Source organism: Pseudonaja textilis, chromosome 6 (assembly GCF_049901715.1).
Source record: "Pseudonaja textilis isolate UNSWEBS1 chromosome 6, rPseTex1.2, whole genome shotgun sequence".
NCBI lineage: Eukaryota > Metazoa > Chordata > Lepidosauria > Squamata > Elapidae > Pseudonaja > Pseudonaja textilis.
Genome location: NC_141995.1, coordinates 33,682,538 through 33,704,840, shown reverse-complemented (window position 1 = coordinate 33,704,840; position 22,303 = coordinate 33,682,538). Strand labels below are relative to the sequence as shown.

Here is a 22,303-nt window from a genome sequence, read left to right as displayed (position 1 = left end):
AAAAAATATTGATTAATATTAGGAGTACCTGCCAAGAAATAATCTTAATGTCATAAGTTAGTGCAATTGAGGTTAACTGCAAACATATACAATTATTAGGTGATAAGAGTTAATGCAATTATTCTCTCAAAGCAGCAATTTATTTCAACTACATATTGACGATCCAGCAGGGCCTTCCTTCTTTCAATTATCTAAGTTCATGTTCAAAATTTTAAATGGAATGCAAGCATCATCTCCTCTTTGTAACTCTCTTGTGTTCTTCACAATTTTCTTCTTTTCCCCTCATCCTTAGAGGGGGAAAAAGCTGTTAAAAAACAAAAACAAAATACAGTGTAGTTCAGGTGTTTTCACTGGTGGCAAGCCAAGTCTTTCATCTGGAAGAACAGTTTGACACTGGACTATGCGGATGTTTCAACAGTCATAAGTGTGAGGACCTATTGTAAATTTTTCAGTGGCGTTGTTACTTCAGTTGTTAAAATTTATGAATGGTTGTAAGTTGAGAGCTAACTGTATTGGAATGTGGGGAAAGATGCAGGAAAAGGTCCCAAAACATTTTACCATAGAGTTCATAAAGCTTTGATAATAGAATTAGTATATATATGGGTGTGTGTATACAGCTCCCCCGCCCCAATGCATATATAATAATGGAGTCTTGTAAGGCCATTCATCATTATAAAGGGAGTTAAATGAAATAATGATAAAAATGTCTTTGTTCCATTAAATGAGGGCAGGGCAAAAATCTTCCTCCAGAAGTTGCCACTGACTGAACTACAAACTTTAAAGTGCACAGGGAGTAATCCATCCAATACTGTTACAAATAGTAACTATGTTTACATGTGATCTAAAATTAACTATAGTATATGCCCCGCTTGCATCTTTTGTCTTTCCCACTTTTTGGAATGCAGGCAGGCTAGGCCATAGATCGAAAATGGCCTTCAGCATTATGAGCTTCCTGTATTTTCCTTTCTGAGATATCCCTCCTTTAAAAACCTTATTAATTTATGTGCTATATTCTACACATGCCTTTGTTCAAGGTTCTGATCCATAACTAAATGAATCCTGTTTTCTCTCCTATAAAACAATGCATATCTGAGTTTTCTGTGTCTTGAATTATCTCATGAGACTTTTTTCAACTCAGCATTCTTTCCACAGTTCTTTCTGCCTGAGGTCTAGGATTTTTGGCTAAGTCACTCTTTTGTCTTCTTCACAGTGGCTTAATTTTTTTTTAAAAAAAAAATACTGATTCATTTACACAGCCATTGGAATGTTCATCAAATTTCCATGATGAAATTTGTATTTACTTCACAATGAGTACACATATCTAGATTTGAGCCTGTATTTACAAATGAGAAGAACAAGTTTCCTGAGTTTTATTCCATGTTTTGAAAAAGAAAAATATGTCTAATGGGTCAAGAAAATGAACCTTCCAAGAGGATCAATGTTTTCCACTGTCCAAAGAGAAAGGAAGGATCATCACTGCCTCCAGAACTTACTCACTAATAAGCAATAGATAATGCAGCACCAGGAGCAGTAGTATCCATCTCAGCATTTTGAATGGCAGAGTCACGAGTCATACTCTGTCTGCTGAATCTTTCAAGGAAAGAGCTATTTTTTTAATGCTGCTACAGATATGTATTTGTAACACCTAATGGTGGAGAAGGGGGCAGAGCCAAATTCAAATATTTCCCAGAAAACAATAGTGAAGGCTATGTCTTCTATCCGCCATCATAATGTATAGGTCCACTTTTGGAAACAATGTGGGGTTCCAGTCCCCATCTCATACAGCTGGCAAGGCGCTTGTTCTGAACTCCAGCCATGCATTCAGCTGGGGATGCATGTGCTGTAGCTCACATTGATGGTACATGGACTCAGATTATCTGACCAGTGAAGATAGTTCCTATTATTTTGTAACAGTGAATTAGGGATTGATATTTATTGCCTTTCCCAACACTGTTCCAAATGGAACGGCCCTGCTGAAAGCTTCCTAAGTTCAGGCAATGATAGAGATAGTAGAACAGGGCTGTCAAACTCCCGGCTGGTGGGCTGGATATGTCATCTGCCCATGCCTGGTTTAGCGAAGGGGGGAAAAGTCCCAATATGTTACGTGATGCCATTGTGACACCGTGAGTTTGACTCCCCCGTAGTAGAGCAAGTGTGGGATATAAAGGAAAACTGTTACCTTTAACTACGTACTCAGTTTTGACTCAGTGACAACAGAACAATGTCAAGAAGTTGTGGTGGACAACTGTTCTCCTCTGCTTCCCCCAAAAAAGTTGTTGTGGATTCAAATCCTGAAGCCGAACTATCTAGCCTGTGTGAATCCAGGCCTTACAGTTTTTGATGTGGCAAAACTCAGAAATTGATATGAACCATAATTAGCGATAGGTCAGTAGTAGATCCATATAACGCAAGTCAGCAAAAGCAAAACACCTGTGCTCAAAACACTAAAGCACTTTCATGCTTTGGAAATTTGAAGTTGCTTCTAAAGGTGTTTAGTCACTATAGATTCCAATGGAGGTTTGTCTGGGTGACTCAACGATCAGCTAGGAATGGTCTATTTTAATGTTTTAAGCTTGAAACAGTTGCCTCTTGAAAAATCAGGTGCCTCTTTGAAAAAGCACCTTTGGGGAAAACCATGACCTGGATGATTGAGAACCTCCATAGACATTAAACTTCACTGATGCAAAAATATTTTGTGAAGCATCTCTTTTCAATGCTTTCCAGATCCATTAAGCACATTGTGCAAAGACAGGCTGCAACCATACATCTAAATCAGGGAAGGAAGGAAAGGATCGTTTAGGCCAGGGCTCTCCAACCTTGGCAACTTTAATTCTGAATTCTGGGAGTTGAAGTACGCCAGGTTTAAAGTTGCCCAAGGTTGGAGAGCCTGAAGCTTATGCATCATCAAAGCCAACCCAAAAGTTTGCCTGTTCGCGGGTTTGCATGTTGTATTATCCCGGCTAGTGGGTTGTTTACAATCATGATGCTTAGGCACACTGCAGGAATCTAATCCGTTGTTGATTCAACTCGGGTTAAACAATTTTAAGCAGAGCAGCCACGTTTGTCTATGCACACATGCCCAATCTGATTTCTTCACACACACACCCCGCCATATCGCATGTTCTCCTTCGAGCGCTCCACGCGCCAGCCGCCACGCGGACCCGCCCAGCCCGCCCAGCAGGCTCTCCGCCGGGCCAGACGCCCCGTTCGCCCAAAACAGAAATCGGCGGGGGAGGGGCAGGTGCCAGAGAGAGATCCGAATTGGCTCTTCCGGCAGGGTCCTCCCAACCGCGCACTTCCAATCACTTCCCGCGTACCTTCCTTGCGCTTTCCCTCTCCTTCCAATCGGAAGCCGCCCTCTCGCTGGCGTCTGAAGGAGGCCTGACTCCTCCCCCCCCGCCCGAGAGTCAGCGAGTCAGCTGCTCCTCCGCCCCCCCCACGCCCCCCTCCCCCACCGAGCGCGCGCCCGCCCGCCTCTCGAGCCGCTCCGGGACGGTTTGTTTCTCCGCCCCGCCCCTTCCCAGCCGCGGGCGCGCGTGCTTCGCTTGGAGGCAGGAGGAAGAAAGTTACTGAGAAGCGAGGTGGGCGGGAGCAGGACGATGGGGGCGGGGGAAGGAGCTCGGTCGCTTCGGGCGCAGCCGGATCGTCCGCAGGAGTCGCGATCGGGATGGGGAAGAGCAGCCGTGGAGGCGGCCGGAGGTAAGCCCCCCCGCGGGAAAGCGGAGATTGAGGTTTATCTTAAGGCGAAAGGCGGGTGGGCGGATGGACGGAGGGCCAAATTATTTCCCCCGCGGGACTCGGGCGGCTTCTTCTGAAACGGAGACGAAGAGCGAGAGGGCAGAGCCCGGCCGGGAAGGAGGGCCCCGCCGCTGCTTCGTCTGAGTCGCGAAGTGGGAGCGAGGGAGTCGAAGGGGGGGGTCAGTGCCTTGCCCGCCTGCGTGCTCAAACCAACCGGAGCGGAAAGGTTTTCCTTGGGGCGGCAGGTGCGAAAACCTCCGGGGTGGGGTGTGTGTGTGTGTGTGTGTGTGTGTGAAGAGTGGAGGGTGCTTGGAGTAGGTGCGGCTTTTGCTTCTGGCTCGCTTGGACCCAGCCTCCTGGAAGTGCCCGCGGGGTGCTTGGTGGAAGTCCCTTGAGGGCTCTGAGAGGAAAAGATGAAGGGCAACTAAGAAGCATTTTCTTTTGTTTATACACCCCCCCATTTCTCCGTTCTGGTTGCTGCGCCTTCCCGCCGCCTTAATTAACTCCGCTCCTTCTTGTTTACCTGCGTGCGCGACTTCTTCCGTCAGGCTCCACAATTAGTGCCTTAACTCTTAAGCAACGTGGAAGATGACCCCCCGGTCTGGCTCTTCAAAAGTAGATATATACTTTCTCTTGAGAGCAGGCAACACAATTTCCTTTTTAATGGGTGCCAGCCAATGTGCTCATCGTAAGAAAATGACAACAAAGGTTATCTTAACCTGGAGGCTTTTGTAAGGGGAGGCTGAGGAGTTATCCCTCCCAATGCCCGCCTCCAAACATTCGCCAACCTTTGGCTACCTCAATAGGGGAAAGAGGAAGGAAAGTACCGGAAGGTGTAGTTTTTATTTACAGTAAGGAATTGAGATCCGTCAAAGCCTAAAGATTGTTAAAATGATCGGATGTTCTATTATTTGTGATTCGCTTCCGTTTGCAGAGCTTAAGCCGAAGCAGAGATTCTATAGAATAGTCAGACAAATGTGTGTATTTCAAGTTAGATACTTAGCATTTTGAAATTTTATGGGCGCTGAAAAATAATAAACTTGGTTTGTGTAAAGACTATTTGGGATATCTATCAATATTTGCATTAAAGGTTTAACAAAATTCAAGTTTCAAAATTAATGATAATTTTGGAATGTTATGTAACTGGGTTACGTTTTAACCATGTATGTCTATATTCAGGTTCAAGGGAAGTGTATGAAACCTGTTCTATGTATTTCTTGAAAATAGTACATATTAATACAAGTAGGTATAGATTTGATAGTTATCAATTTCTTAAAATGCTGTTGCTTATAACATAGGATTAAGACACTGACTTTAATGAAATCTAAATATGTTTTGAGTAATTTTAGAACTAACGTATAAATATATATTTAAGCCTACAACTTAATACAAATTAAATTGAAGTGCATGTTTTAATTTCATTATCATGAAAAATATTTTAGCAAAATATGTTTTTCTCTTAAGAATAGTTAGCTGAGATTGTTAATTTGCATTATGTTAGTGCCTGATGAAATTTGCATTTGATGTACGGTTGTCATTGTAAATTTAAATTTAATACTTAGGTTATCTGTACTTGTTTCTAGTCTTATAACCTCCTCTATCCAATTAATAAAAATACAAATTATTAAATAAAACTATTCAGCTGCTTCTCAATTAGGGATTGGTTTCCCCTGGAAACATGAGTTGAAATTGGAGTGGGGGGAGTTAAATTAAATTAAATTAATTATCATTTGAAAGATGGATGCATAATCACTTATTGATACATTCATGTTCTGTATAATGTACAGATACAAATTATTTTAGAAATAACCAAAAGGGCTCATTTTCATTCTCATTATATGGAGAAGATTAAGATTTATCTGCAAAATCATGTATGTGAGTATACTGATATTGTGTGTGTGTGGGCATCTGTGTATGTGTATATATGCTTTCAAGCATCAGTGTTTCATGTCCATGTAAAAAATATCTTAAAATAAAAAAGCACTTTCAAAATAATAGTAAAATAACCAAGATTTTTCTTCAAGTATTAATAAATATAATAATGCATTGTTGTAGATATTTTACTACAATGTAGCAATTAAAGAGCAAAGGACAGGACCTAGAATTAAAAGGCAGATTGAAAAGATATACATGAGTTGAAAATGAGTTCATTTCAGTCTTCTCTTAGTGGAAATTGCTAAGATAATACTGATACATTTCATACTAGACAAGATGATTATAGTATTATTTATTAAATTTATATGGTGCCCATGTCACTATCCAATGATTGCATGGTTTAAAATACCATAAATAACAGTATAAAACAATTAAAAGGTTAAAACATTGGGCACTGAAAGTTAAAATATTAAAATTAATAACAAAGTGGATAAAAAGACTAATGTATAAACAGGTTAGAGGTGAAATCTTTTCTGTTCTATTAGCTATCTCCAGAATGGGACGCCTCCATCAGGATTGCTTTTATTATTGATAGTGGAATAATGACTGACATCACAGAGATTACATTAGGGATGGCTTAATACTATCTAAGGCTATAAAAGTTATATTAATCACAGAAAGGGTTCTTTATAGGCATGCTGTTTTCAAATGTAATTACCAGGTGTTTCCTGGAAGTCTTAATAGTAAAAGCCTATAGGCAAAAGCCTTTCTGCAGTGTTCTGCTCCTATTTACAGCTGTGCTGTCATTATGTCTTCACTCATTTTCTGAAGGCTAAGTATATCCATCTCTTCAATCTTTCTTAATACGATTTTTTTAGGTAGTGTAGTGCCCTGAACATTCTCTTTTTTTCCTTCTCTGAATCAGTTCCATTTTGTTCTAAATCCTTCAGACCTGGGCCCAAGTCTAACCAAAGGAGAAAAAATGTCTGATTTGGAAATTATACTAAGGCTAATATTTATGCTGCAATTATTATTTTTCTAGCATGTTATTCTGCTAGCTCATACTCATGTAATAGTTTGCACTCCACTATTACTAATAATTACTATTATTCAATGTCATTTTCAGAAATACTGTGTCAGGTTAAGTATTCTACATTTTGAGTTGTGTTTTTTAAACTTCTGCATTTGTCTCTATCAAATATCACTATTTTAGCTGGTAGCTCATCCAGATAATTTTGATTTTTTTCCCCCTGTCTTCTACAGTATTAGCTACCATATCCCATTCAACTTTGTATCATTTCCAAATCTCATAAACTTCCTTTTAACTTTTCATATAACTCATTCATGAAAATATTAAAAAGTAGAGGTTCTCAGACCAGGAAATTCCAGGTTACCTCTTTGTTTTCTTGTTGATTTCACATTGCATTTGTTTCCTATGAACTTTTTTGTTTCAGATTTTCATATTTTATCTGTTTCTGCTATCTCCAGTTTTACCACATTGTTTGCAGTTGTATTTTAAGTATCTCTTATTTAGAAACTTTGAAACTTTAAGCCTGGTTTCCCTTAGTTTCTTTTGTCAAGGTCCCCTATTTAGCAATGCTCTGAGTTTATTAAAATCTGCTTTCTTGAAGTGTAAGATATGCTTTTGTTCATTCACTTCCACTTAATCAACTAAGTATCGATTAGTATCATGTTAAGGCTGGCTGATTCTCTTGTGCCTTCCTTCCTCTACAAGAGAAAGTTATCATAAAGAAAGTTCACAGATTCCTGGAAGCAGTGTGCTGATATCATCTTCCAACAGATGATAGAGCTTCCTGTATCTACAGTTTTATGTTTGTTTGAAACATCTACAATTTGCATTATAAAGATTTCAACCATATCTTGTTGCGGAGACAAGCAATAGTAGATGCCAATAGTACTTTTCTTTATCTTTTTCAGTTGATTTTATAGTTTTATCAAGTTTAATTTGGATTCCTGAGATATTTTTAACAAATAGTACAATTCCTTCTCTATTTCTATTGTTTCTGTTCCTTCTGAACAAATTGCATCTTTTAGTTACTATAATCTAGTCATGAAAACCATTCTACCAGGTATCCATTATTATATTTATGTTCTATAACAAAGCCTAAAATCATCGTATTTCTCATATTGTAAATATTAATCTGGGAGGGTGCAGTGGCCTACCGGTTGAGAAGCTTCACTGATGCTAAAATGTTAAATACAGTGTGACAGGGTAAGCTCCCATCTTGCCCCATCTCCTGCTAACCTAACTATTCAAAAGCATGCAAATGCTAGTATCTCTTCAGTGGGAAAGTAACGGTGCTCTGTGCGCCTTAGAATTGTAATCATGCGGGCCACGTGACCACAGAAGCGTTGTCAGACAATGCTGAATCCTTTGGCTAGGAAATGAAGATGAACACTGCCCCCTAGAGTCAGACATGACTGAAATGGGGAAACCTTTATCTTTAAATATTAAATGTGTAGACAATAAAGGTTGCATATTTTATCCATCAATATTCATACAGTATATGTATTTTTTTACTGATTTAAGAGCTTTTACTTCAACGCCTTCTGCCCCAAGGGTGCTTTTTCAGGAAGCAACTGGACTTTCTTGTTTTTTCTTTGAAGATGTTTCGCTTCTCATCCAAGAAGCTTCTTCAGCTCTCAGAGTTGAAGAAGCTTTTTGGATGAGAAGTGAAACATCTTCAAAGAAAAAAACAAGAAAGTCCAATTGCCTCCTAAAAAAGCACCTTCGGTACAACCATGGATGACTGAGAATCTCTACAGACTTTTAGCTATACAATTTGGAATGAACATCCTTTCAATGGTGTGGGATCTGCCAGCGAAAAAATTGCAGACTACAGTAATCAGGAGCTCTACTCAAGTGACCCTGAGACACACATAAACCTCCAAGTGCTTCAACAACCCTATAAAAGGATGCAAATGACCAGCTGTCTTCAAGGAATATAAATCCTTCTATTCCCCACTATCCTGTCAGAGCTGAAGAAGCTTCTTGGATAAGAAGTGAAACATCTTCAAAGAAAAAACAAGAAAGTCCAGTTGCCTCCTGAAAAAGCACCTTTGGGACAACCATGACCTGGTTGACTGAGAATCTCTATAGACTTCAACACCTTCTCTTTCTACAGCAAACAGCTCTTTATCCAAGATCATCATTTGAGGAATTCTCTTTCTGAGCCTTTTCAAGTCTTGCTAAAGAAAATTACCATGCTGTGATACAAAATATTTCTTCCAAGCCTTCTGAGGAATAGTGTATTTACTATCAATAATATACCATCTGAATAATTCCAGTCATAATTTAGGGAGACTCAAATCCCTCCATTCACTTCATTTGTGAACCTAGTTCTTTCATTCCTTGAGTTACGGTGTTCCTTCTCTTTCTTGTCTTCCATAGAATGAAAGAATGGATGAAAATACAGCTAACAACTCAAAAGATCTTAAGCGTTTTTTCAAGACCATAATGATATAATTATGCAACCAAAAATAATTTTTTGCCATTTACATCTGCTCACCTTAGAAAACATTATACATTATAAATAATACCCTTGTCTGTTCCCCACTATCTACCATCATGAACATTTTTGTCCAAAATGTGTATCTGTGACTGGATCTGTCTCAATTTTATTTGATTCTGAGCAATTTCATTGGAGTTATTTTTAATCATTATGATTTTCTTACTGTTTCTTTTATACCGTGCTTTGATAAAAGAGCATAATAAATACACCCATCTTTATAGGTTATGGAACAGTCCTCTCCCAATTTCTTTTCTTTTGATGGATTACAAATTGCTTTTATTGATTTTATGTAAAACTACAAGCCTCTTTAATTGGAACAATTCACACACTTCAGTTCTAAAAGCTGATTAGCATTTTTTTAGTTTGATGATTATAAAAAAGATTCTTAATATTCTGCACATTTTTCCTAGATTTCTTGCTACAGGTATATTCTGTGTCTTCTGTATCAGGGGTTGCCAACCTTTTGGACCTCAGGGACCACCACACTCATAATTTTAAATCCCACAGACCACTAATATGAATTTTGACTGACGGTGGCTTGCTGACGTTGGAGAGGGAGAGAGAGAGAGATCTCATCGAACCTCAGAGGGCTGGTGGTGATGTTCTCTCTTTCCCTCCCGCCCTCTCTCTCTCACATACACACACACACAGGTCCCTCACACACTCCCACCCCCTCCAAGGCAGCCACATTCCTAACCTGATTTTGAGCTCCATTCTTTGGCAGGGGAGAGAGAGATAGTATTCTGTGATAGGTAGAAAAACGGGGTGGGGGATTTTCCTGCAGACTTTTTTGGGGATTTTCCCTGGGTCTCTGCCAAAATCCCCCAAAAAGTCTGCAGGAAAATTCCCCACCCTGTTTTCCCATCGATCGATCATTCTTTATTTGGGATCTTTTGGCTTCATGCAAGGAAAGCAGCAGAAGCAGCAGAAGTCTTCCTTTCTCTCCCCCCAAACTCTGCCAGAAATGAGTCTTTGCTGGTGCAAGACTCATTTCTGGTGGAGTTTAGGGGACAGAAAGAAAGACTTTTGCTGCTTTCCTTGCATGCAGCCAAAAGCAAAAGAAGAAGCGGAAAAAAGCAGCCCGGTGGCCAGGCAAGTTTCCCCCTCTGCCCTTTCCCCCCCTCCCCTCACTACCTCGTGTTGTTCCAGTGCAGCCTTGTGTTTCCGCAGTCTGGATTAATTGCTTTGGGGAGTGCTCTGGGGGTGACATTTCTCTGTGGACCACCAAAATTTTCTCACGGACCACCAGTGGGCCGTGACCCATCGGTTGGCGACCATTGCTCTATATTCAGCCTTGCACATTTGCTTTATGTTAAGGTTTCCATATTTTAATTTTTGAAACCTAAGAATGGGATTATTATGTAATTAAACCATACTTTTTAATTTTATACTATTCATACAATCACCTGTCCTAAATGCATTACTGCGGGTGATGATTATAATTATAAAGACAATATAAAACCCATAAATTATTAAAATAATACAATATAATGAACTGTACTTTCCTGATTTTTGTTACTTTAAAATCTGCACATATCTCAAACTATTTCTTTAGTGACTACCAATAGGGCTGACTGAGCATGAAGTTTTAAAATCAGTATCCTTTGCTCTTTACAAACCACCGTCTGTTATAATTCAGACATTTCTCCTTCTTATATGCCATTACTTGTAAGAAGTCAACCAGTGTTTATGGATTCAAAGTTTCCTACCACTAGAAACAGTTAAGTCAGTCAGGTCAAACCACGCTCACAATATTACTGACATTGAACATGCCTCTTAATTTATTGCAGATTAGTAGCATCTTTTCTTAAAGATTCTGATCCTGCCTTAATCTAAAGAATTAAAATAGTGATACCCCACTGATTTTGCAAACCACTCATTTATTGATTAGAAGTTCTATATGCCAAGCATGTGGCTTCCTATTTTTTTCAACCATATCAACTTAGACTTGACATCATTTTTTTTAGAATAAAATGAAAATATTAAATTTGTCAAACAATGAAAGTTGACCTCCTGATGTTTCTTCCCCTGATAATCTATATCTGCTTGTTAAATAATCTCTACATAATTTCTCTCACACACATTTTTTCTCTATCTTTGTGACAAATTCTCAGAAATTGAAATCACAATTTGATTTCTGAGCTGCTATACTTTTATGGCACAAAAGTATGAGACTCTAGTCTAATATAACATTCTTCATATGATATGAAATATATAAATATGAAAATATAAGTCTGTAGCTTGGTAAACCAGTGTTTCTAACTAAGTTACAAGGTACCCACCCTAATAAACGAGTCCTAAGTGATTTGTCTCTAACAAATTTCTCTGAAGAAAAAATAAATAAATCATAAACAAGAACTTTTATAAAATTGTAAAGCTCATTCCCAATAAACAAGTATTTGTTAAAAGATCTACTGAGAGAGAGAATGTGTGCCATGCCTCTTTGCCAATTAAATCAATGTATGTGATATGAAATCACATGTCTCTTGCAATTTAGTTAGTGTTTCTTCTATGAAATCATGTCTTTGTTAATAAAGTCAGTGTCATGAAAACACAAGGCACTTTCTGATGAAGCTACAGTATATTTATTAAATGCTAACAGTTTTCTTCTCTAAACCACTCAAAAAAATTATAAACACTAGCTGCAATGGTGCTTTTGAAAAATAATGGTTCCCTATGCGTATTAAATAAAGTTTAATATTTTTATCCAAAACAAAAATATGAATGAAATCACATATCCATTGCTAAACCAACATTTACTATATATCATACATTTCATATGAAATCACAGTGTTACTTAAATCAGTGTAATAATAAATTATAAGTATCTGTCCCAATAAAGCAGCATTCCTAGCAAATCACAAGTCTCTGTGTAAACAACGTCTGAAATCAAAAGTCTCCCCAAGGTAAAACCGTGTGTGTGTGTGTGTGTGTGTGTGTGTGAGAGAGAGAGAGAGAGAGAGAGAGAGAGAGAGAGAGAGGGTGGGGTGTGAAAGATACCTAAGCCAGTTTGTAATGGGAAAGAATGAGAAGTAAATTAGTATTGGGGGGGAGGTCTGCTTGTGTTTAGGTGATACCCTGACCTGTGAAATAAACAGCAACACAAAACCTGAAGCATGTTTTTGACATCTTGTTGCAGGCAGTATCTTTATTTATATGCTTAGTGGCCACTCCCTTTCTTCTTTTGCTCACTAAGTAGGAGGTATCGAGCAGAGTCTGTCCCAGGGGCTGTAACTAGAAGCGTTGCTCCTGTGTTTTGTTACTTTGGTGCAGGCCTCCTGATGTTGTTTCTGTCTTGTATATTTTTCTTCTCTGGGTGGAGGCAGAGAAAATTATTACTGGTGAAGAAAGTGTATAATTATAATTCCCCTCCCCTTTCTTTCAGATTTTGAAAGGTGATATGAAGTATGCATAGAATTATTGCGGCAACACAAAAGAAGAAATGTGATATATTGCCAATATTGAGAAAGAAGAATCAGCATAAAATACCTGCATACAATACGAGCTAAGAACTCCTGATTTTTGATAGTTGCGACTTTATTTTTAAAACTTTTAACAATGATACTACATTAGAATGTAAAAGAAAGATGAACATTATAAGTATTTTTACAGTTTTTCAAATTACATCAACTTTATTCACTGGAGTTTCTGATATTCTTATGCTCTATTTTGACCAGATTTTAAAAACTATTTTCATAAATCAAATAGAGCATAACCACATTATTTAAGTGCAAGCTGAAGACTTGGAAGCAGGATCACAGTGCCATAATTTTTTAAAGCCCATTGTCTGAATTGCCTTTGTTTAGCTCAGATTACAAACAGTTTCCTTTATATAAGTCTATATTTGTTTCCTAAATAATGGCATGGGTAAAATTCTTGAGAAAACCTGGAGGAAATCTTGGAAAAGTATATCAGCCTGGAAGTGTGATGTCCCTGGCTCCCACCAAAGGCTTGTTAAATGAACCAGGACAAAACAGCTGCTTTCTTAACAGTGCTGTACAGGTAAGGAAGAACTACACATCAATTCCAAAGAGCTCCATGAGTTGTGAAAGCATTGAAAACATGTTGTATTACAGATATGTTAATCTATGTTCCTGTTACTATATGTATATGTGTAAACTATTCCAGTTCATATTTTTTATAGTTTTGATAACCTTTATTAAGAGAAAAGTCTTTCTAGTGGCAACAGAGAGTAAATTATTACTCTGACTGGTCATAAACTCCAGTACAGTTTATTTTTGATTGTCTGTTAAGACAAGATAATCAGGGGAAAAATTATAGACCAGACCAAGATATCAAAACAGGATGGATAAAATACCAGAATGAAAGGACAAATTTTATAGGATGCTAAAAAGATAATTTATTTTGGAAAAAAAATAGTACAATGGATTTCAACGTTCTTCATCAGTGCAGTGCTTAATTTTATTTATGTCCCACCATTATTATTTTTATAAATAACTCAAGGTGGCAAACACATGCAATTCTCCTTTCTCCTCCTATTTTCTCCACAACAACAATCCTGTGAGGTGAATTGGACTAAAAGAGACTGACTGGCTCCGGTTTTTCATGCCTAAGGCAGGACTAGAACTCACAGCCCCCTAACCTCTAACCAGATGCTTTAACCACTAGACTGAACTGGCTCTCATATATAAAGATTACATAAAATTCAAAATATAGCCAAATGCTCTTTAAGGCAATATAAAAACTGCTAAAATTATAGTAATTGAAATCAATACTATATTCAATACTTCTATTACATTAAAACTAAATTTGTGATGTAAAATACTTTATACCAGGCCTATGCAACATTCAACTCTCAGGCTTCTTTCAGAATTCCAAGCGGCCTGCTAGCATTATTTGAAACTGCTATAAATTCATCTCTGACCTGAAAAAGGACTGTCAAGCACTTCTATGCCTTGCTGCCACTGATTGACACACCAGGTGGTGCACAGTGATTTTTAATTTATCAGTGCCCTTTTGCCTCTACAATTTGTGCAAGCCTGTTCTATACCATAATACTCCCCAATTCTACAAGCATAACATTTTCAAAGTATTCATTCAAAGTAAACATTCAAGGTAAACTTTAACTTCTGTGAAAGGTTTCTTTGACTGATCAAGAAAGAAGCCAGATTGTTTTTAATGGTTTTATGTTTAAATTCTTCCAATAAAAGAATTCATGTTTGGACATTTTACTGCTTCTTCAAACATGTTTTTTTGCTATAATTTTATCTATTTTAATAAAGGCCATTCTAAGTATCTGTTTCTGACACAAACTGATCACAAAGAGTAAATAAAATAATTCATATAAAAATATTGAAAATTGATGCAACGTTTATTGAAAAAAAAATTTAACAAATCCCTATTAATTATATACTTCAAAGTCCATTCCCAAAATAGGAATTTCTTACAATTGTAATTGAAATAAATATTAATCAGTATGTGGTAACGAGCTCCTTTCAGAAAGATGTAGAATATTAATTCCAACAAGGTTCTTTAGGTAAACTGTAATAACAATTAGCTAATACATCAAAAAATTAATGATTGCAGTTTGAATATTGGAAACATAACAATATTGAAACTTCCCATTTGTTTTATATATTTATGTGTGTGTGTATGGTTGTATGTATGTATGTATGTAAGTAAGTAAGTAAGTAAGTAAGTAAGTAAGTAACAATGTCATTAAAGTGACTGGATATTTTTGAAAGGTCCATGTTTATATAGTTTATTTGTTTATATACCCTTATTCTGTGGTACTGAATTTGTATGTCAATGTATGTTGGATATCTTTGAATTTTGGATAATATATAAAATTAGAATGGGATTTTAATTATTGATAATATATGATATTTTAAAATTATGCTTTAATATTCATTTATTAGTGAAATTTTTCATATAACATTATTAATGCAAAGCTGTGTTGTTGTCATAACATCCTCCAATGTACAATATCCTTTCCAGAGAATTATTATACATAGAATAATAATTGAATTATGACCAACCTCATAAGCACTTCAGATACTCCAATTGAAATTCTTTGTATTTCATTAGTACCTATGTTTCCTAAACTCTTATTGAAAAGTGCTATATATGAATGAAGTGTATAATTGGTATACATTGCCTTGAAAGCATGTGCATCTAACTAAGCTGGCAAGGGTTTCCGTAAATGTTTTAAGCATGCTTTTTACATGTATCTCTCCTCCTGCACTGGGTTAAAATATGACAATTTGACATTTGTTCATGGAGAGAATTACATGATATGATATGATGGATGATTATGAGATATATTTAATAATTGGAATTGTTTCTGAAATAATACAAAGTTAAAATTAAACTTTTTTTCTTTTCTTAGAAATTGAAATGACTGGATATATGGTTATTTGATATGAATTCTAATTGAGAGTTAATATATTCTCATGTACACCATATTTGTTCCTAGCAGGAAGTGATGACAAGTTTTTTTTATTAAATGGAATCTGGTTTATTTTTGTCCTATCAAGTGATATGTTCTTAATTTAAAAGGCTGCTTAACTACTGTTTCTTTTCCAAACAGTACAAAATACTGTGTGGAATTATAGGTTTAATTATTTTGAGCTTTATGAAGTGATCAAGTAATGCCCATTGTTTTTTAAATCACAGTTTTGAAGAATGTTGCTGCAATGTGACATATTAATATAACAATAACTATTTTAGTGTTTGTGCTCATTTTTATGCTCAGTGAAATGATTATGATTAAATTTATGAGTACTATGATAAATAAAATTATATATACATACACACACATATAATATATACAGCCATGTCCTATATCCTGTCAGAATAACCATAACAATTCAAGAAAATTACTAGGTAAAATATAGCGTAAAATTATACATTGGTTTAAACAATAATAGACGAAAGAAAACAAGTTGGGTAGGAAACAATTATCATTTAATATCTATTCAGAATTATTGCAGGTTCTACTAAAGAGCATCCTCTCAAAAGCAATGTAAATATAGTATTTCATGTTATCGTGGTGTATCTGTAGCAATTAATTGACGTTTAGAATAAAAATAAATCTTTGGCAAAAATGGATATTAGTTTTTCCTTCTTTGTAGGTTTTATGGCAACTTGATATATTCCGTCGAAGTTTAAGAGGTCTCACGGGACATGTTTGCCAAGGTGATGCCTGCATATTTTGTGCTTTGAAGGTAACCTCATAATTTTCTTACTTATTTTGTTTAATGGAAATTAATTCTGGCAACTATTCATAAAAATCTCTGATTCATTAACACATCTAATAAATTGTAGGATTTGCTAATTGTTTTAATTGGTTTTGATCAATATTCTGTGCATAAACCCTAAAGCAGATATAGACTTTTTTTTTCTTTGAAAGGACTTGTTCCTTCTGTTAAAATTTGTGGATTACCATATAATAATGGTAGCATTGTGAAATTGATTAGAACATCTTTATTTATTTTTTTATGATGCTCTTTATTTCCCCAAAACTGGAGGACCCAACTAAAAAATAAATAATCAATGTTTGGATTGATTCCTTGTATGGATGTTTTGGAATTAGACTGAAGTACATGAATTGGCTTAAGGATAGTAATTGTGTGCTCTTTATCTAAAACAGATGTAGCTTAATTAAGGAAAAGAACTAGATAATAAAAACAAGTGTAATTGTTGGATAACAGTTGTTACTTCATTTACTACTAGGATTATTACATTGTCTCATGTTGCTGTTCTTTGTTTAGAGAGGGTAAAGATACAGCTTTCATGCCATGTTTAGCCATTGTGGGAATTGAGTTGCTGTAGTACTGAATGTTGATATTTTAGCCTTTTATTATTATAGTTGTAGCAGAAGCAAACTGTGTTGCCATTCTGGCTCAACTTTTCTGACTTTCAATGAGCTCAAATGTCAAGAAAGTTCTTCTCTTGCTGAATTTTTTGTATATATTTCTAATCATGATAATACTATAATCCATTTCACATATTTATCTCTTATTTGAAAGGAATAAGCACAAATATAGCAATAGCACATAGAGCTTTACAGCAGTCTCTAACTGCAGTCTCAGTTTACAGAATCAGCATATTGCCTCCAACAGTCTGGGTCCTTATTTTACCAATCTCAGAAGAATGGAAGGCTGTCAATCTTTAGCCAGTCAAGATCAAACTCATGGCAATGGGCAGAGTTATCCTGCAATATTGCATTCTAAACACTGTGCCACCATGGTTCATGATTGTGTATTCCAGTTTGTTACAGATTCCAGCTTCTTGGCTTATTAATGAGATTTGATAGCAGAGGAAGCAGCAGATTCCAATTCATGCATATTGTAAACAGCCAAGGATATAGATTTTGGGTTCTTTTTAGCCTATCAATTTGTATGAGGAATAAAGCAGAAGTGAATTATGGCATATCATGGGTAAATGGTATTGTGTATAGGGTAAGTTGTGTTTCTATATCAGAAAAGGAACAGTTGCTGAAGGTCAACTTCCAGAAGTCATAGCCAGCTAATAGCGAAAAATCTTTGTTCTACAGTAGTTCAATGACATCTGGAGAATCACAAATTCTCAACACCACCAAATGCTGGTCTCCCTGTTTTGTTGTATTCAAGTACGCTATACTGTTCCCAGTCATTTATAAAATGTATAAATATTGCTATTGATTTCCAGACAATATTTTCCCAATTCCAACACAGTCGAGAAAAGGCTCTTCCTTCAAATAACATGAGGCATGCCTTGGCTGAAAGTTTTAAAGATGAACAGCGATTTCAGCTTGGTTTTATGGATGATGCAGCAGAATGTTTTGTAAGTATGATATTATAGTATTTAACATTTATTTTAGGTATTGTTTTGATTCTTGGAATGACTGCAGAAGAACCATATTTGATATTTCAAAAGATGAATCAGTTTAGGGCAATATTCTTTTGGATTCTGAAAAGGATTATAACATTTTTTTTTTAAGATTGAAAATAAAGGTAATTTGCAATATTAAAATTTTTTGAGCTGTTATATATACCCAGATAGATAGAATTGGGTCATCATTTCATTTGATACAAAGATTATAATTCTGAATACAATGGGGAGGGTTCCCTTAATTTTTTTTCAAATCGCTATTGTCCCTTTATTCTGTGGATAAGAACATAGAGCAAAGGAGCCTGGTTTATTTCAGAATGAAACAGAAATTGTTCTTGTGAGATAAAAATGACTATATTGAAACATATACAAGCCATTTTGAAGATTCAATTGGTGAAATGTATTACCTGAAAGAGCAGGTTGGGGACAGATAATGTTTGCATATAAAATCTCTAATACTCAACTCCAACTTGATTGCCTATCATTATCATGATTAAAATAAAACATTTACTTGTTTAGGAAAATATCCTTGAGAGAATTCACTATCACATAGTACCAAGCAATGGAACAGATATGTGCACTTCCAAATCCTGCATAACACATCAAAAGTTTGCTATGACATTATATGAACAGGTAAGATATTTATTCATGTTTATTTTACTCTTTGCCATTTGAAATCTCTAAAAAAAAAATTAAAAACCCTTTGTTTTATTTACAGTGTGTATGTTGTACTTGTGGGGCATCTTCAGACCCTTTACCTTTTACAGAATTTGTACGTTACATTTCAACAACAGCATTATGGTAAGGAAATGTATTTTTATTGTGCTTTGTCCTTTTTCCTCCATTGTTCTCATAAGTTAACAATTTTAGTGTAAATAGTGAGATGCAGCTTAGAACAAAATACTAGCTTTGATGAATAACCTAACTCTTTATCATGTTGAAGCTGAAGAATATTCACATCTGAAAGTGTAATCAATTCTTGGGGAGGGATATATTTATGTTCTGAAATTCCATTGTATTTGTTGTTAAATGAGAATGAAATATTTACTCTAAGTAGCCTTGGGTGATATGAACATAATTACATATATTACACACTCAGCTTCTGGTGACTTGATGGACAAGTCTACATAGTTTTTGTCACAGTTGTGCAGAAACATTTTGCAATTGCTTTCTTGGATGTTTTTCCAACTGTCTGGCGTTATAGCATTAGGATTTTCTTGTGACAGTCTCCCATTGAAGTAACTAAATCTGATTCTGCTTAGCTTTTTATTTAGTATTTATTAGTTACACTTAAATAGCCACCCATCTTACAAAAAGAATTCTGTGTGGTGCACAACAATCAAATAAAAATCACAGACATAAAGGTTTTTAAGGTTCAGAAGTTGTGACAGTTGGCAATTTCTGACCTGATCAAATCTTTTTTAGGGTTATTAGATCAGCCTTTATCTTACTTCTTTGGGAACTAAAATAACAGCTTGAACTAATAGGAAGTTGCTTCCTCCCAGATGGTGGAAATGAGAATTTAACTAAAGTATTTCACAAGGCACAGCAGAGGAAATTTCTCCTTGGAATAAATTATCATATTCTCCTACATAAACGATTTCCCATCAGTCCAAGCTGTAATCCTACTTCCAAGTAGAATGGACATTTATAGGTAAGCTAGATGTATCCATTTAACAAGTATAATCTTGTTATTGTGATGGAATGGAATAACAAACATAATTTTTAGACATCACTACAGATTTTAAACCTATAAATAATGCTTTCTACAAATGAAATGTCTAGGAATGTTGAAATTATAGCAAAATGTTTTATTTCATCTATATAGCCCAATATTTTTAATTACAATGGAGAAGATTATTGCAGTATATTTGCTTCATATGATCAGAAATGGTCAAAGCATTTTTTTTCCAGAAGCATTTTTTAAGTCATAAGAACAATAGCAAACCGTTGTAATGTGGACCAGAGCTCAGTTCATAAGCTGTTAAGGTACCCTGTCTGGTTTTAAGCATCTGCTTTTTCCATCCTTGAAAATACTTATATTCATATTTCCATAATATATTTTCTTTTCTTGAACCCTTTTGTATGTGTAATATCCTGTAAGATTTACATAGATCCATATCTGTAAAAGAAATAATGTTTTTTGCCCTAATTTTGCTCACCATCTTTAATGTAAATATTAAAATGTTCACCTTCAACCATGGAAATTCACTTGGGAAATGCTAATCATGATCTCATCTCAATCTACCATACAGGGTTATTATATGGAAGAATGGGATGAATTAGTGCTATTGTGCTATATTGTATTCAGTGAAAATTGGAATATAAATCTAATAAATACAAGAACATTCTGTTAATTGCAATAATAAAATGGACTAAATCAAATTTTTCATTTGCAGCAATGAAATTGATAGAATGGTGGAAAGACATGAAAGACTCAAGCCAGAAATGTTTGCTCAGCTGCTTCAGGCTGCAAATACTACAGATGACTTCAGAAACTGTCCTGTAAGTTTACCAAAGAAATAGTGCTCTTCTATTTTGGTGGGGGTTTCCCCCCTTATAATGATAAATTCAAACATTAAGTGAAGTCTGTCTTGGCAGCTCAATGTAGCTTAATTTAATGTAGCCAATTCAATGTAGCCTTTAATTTAAATCATAAATTAAATGAACACATGTTGCTATCACAAAGTTAAAACAAGATCCCAGGAAAGTAATTCTTAAATAATTGTTTTGTTTTGGCTCTCAGATAAAATAATAGCTATTTGAAAAAGGTTAATTGTTTTCTATCCTTTATCCAATTATACCAGTTTTCCCAAACTGTAAAACATTTTGAGTCTTCCTTATCTTTTAACTTTTGGGTGAGTTTATCCATATAGAAAGGATAGAAACCTGTGAATAAACAGATAGGTAAGGGAAAATATGAAGAGGTCATGATAGGAGTATATACCAGATATAGGACCTAAGTATTGGAAAATTGTTTGATAAAAACTCACTGTCTAAGCAATTAGAAATATTTTATGTTATTACATTTATTGGTTATGTATAACTTTTTGGTTTTATATTTTACGAAATATTTTGTGTTATGTATATATTTTTAAATGTTTAATAAAGTTTATTTTTAAAAGAAAAAAGAACAAGGTTAACTGTTTTTAAAATAATATATCAAAATTTATTGTACAGAAAGTCTTTACATTATCAAGTGTAAAAATTATCATTTTGGAGACTTTAAAATAACTTGTGATTTGCATGGTTTTAGAAAAATCATATAGTTTATTGATACACAGAACAATTAATTGCAATTAAATACTTCACTTTTAGAAAACATAATGGCATATCTTAATAGTTATTAAATTAGATTATCTTAACAATTAGTTTTCAAAATTAGTTTTTGTTGTGAGTAGTTTTTCCATTATGCCTCTATAAGAGTTGCAGAAATGTCTGACACTATGCAACAGTAGTGACCAAAAATCAAATTATGGTAATTTGTTTTAGTCTCTAAAGAAATCTACTTTAAAGAAAAGTGGTAGGAAACTCAGATGAATTGCTACATATTGTTAGCATATTTAAGTTTTATAACTGATTATTTAGATCAGAAATAATGGAATTTGGGATGTGAATAAATTGGAGATGTTGTCTATTATTGAACATAGTCTTTTAGTGAATTTATATAAACCGGTTTATATAAAGCTCTTGACATTCAAAAGCATGTACAGCATTGTCCCTTCTTTTTTTGTAGAGCAACTGTGGCCAAAGAATTAAAATTCGCCGTGTTCTAATGAATTCTCCAGAAATAGTTACTATTGGATTAGTTTGGGATTCTGAACATTCTGACCTAACAGAAGATGTCATCCGAAATCTGGCAACACAACTTTATCTTCCAGGGGTATTGAACATATTAACATATTTAATTTTCTGTGTTCTCTGAACACATTAAAAGAACTTTGAAATTACTGAGAACAGAGTTCTGTCTGTGTCTTGTCTAATACTACAATCCTATATTCAGAAGGAACTCAATCAAATGAAGTTGGAATTTCTCCCTGAAAAGCATACATAGTATTCCATGCTAAAGGATTTTTTTAAAAAAACTTTATAACTGGATTGTATATGACTCAAGTAGAACATAAAACTTCTAATGAGGGAATCGGTTCTATAATGGTTTATTCTGAAAAAGGCATCTCTCAGATTACAGTTTAAAGGATTCAAATGCTTTATTTTACAGTACATGGTTTGCTAAATAAACTGAGTGAACTCTTTCAATCTGGCTATGTAAAATTGTTGTGATAATTCTCAGCTTTATTTCTTACTTGCTTACCTATCATTTT

At 35.1% G+C, this 22,303-nt stretch overlaps 1 protein-coding gene and 1 long non-coding RNA gene across 2 annotated transcripts in view; one reads left to right on the top strand and one right to left on the bottom strand.

Moving 5' to 3' along the window:
• The window catches only part of LOC148125447 (uncharacterized), a 95,656-nt gene extending 91,173 nt beyond the window's left edge, over window positions 1-4,483 (bottom strand). The window contains exons 1-2 of the long non-coding RNA XR_015744133.1: window positions 4,262-4,483; window positions 153-304 (exon numbers count right to left, since the gene is read on the bottom strand). This is a non-coding gene — a long non-coding RNA (uncharacterized LOC148125447). The remainder of the gene's footprint in view (window positions 1-152; window positions 305-4,261) is intronic.
• An 8,521-nt stretch (window positions 4,484-13,004) lies between these two features.
• Window positions 13,005-22,303, top strand: part of USP53 (ubiquitin specific peptidase 53) — a 25,787-nt gene continuing 16,488 nt past the window's right edge. Inside the window, 7 exon segments of the mRNA XM_026697964.2 lie at window positions 13,005-13,148; window positions 16,241-16,333; window positions 17,799-17,933; window positions 18,501-18,614; window positions 18,700-18,782; window positions 20,381-20,486; window positions 21,718-21,864. Of these exon segments, the coding sequence (XP_026553749.2) occupies window positions 13,005-13,148; window positions 16,241-16,333; window positions 17,799-17,933; window positions 18,501-18,614; window positions 18,700-18,782; window positions 20,381-20,486; window positions 21,718-21,864 (822 nt within the window).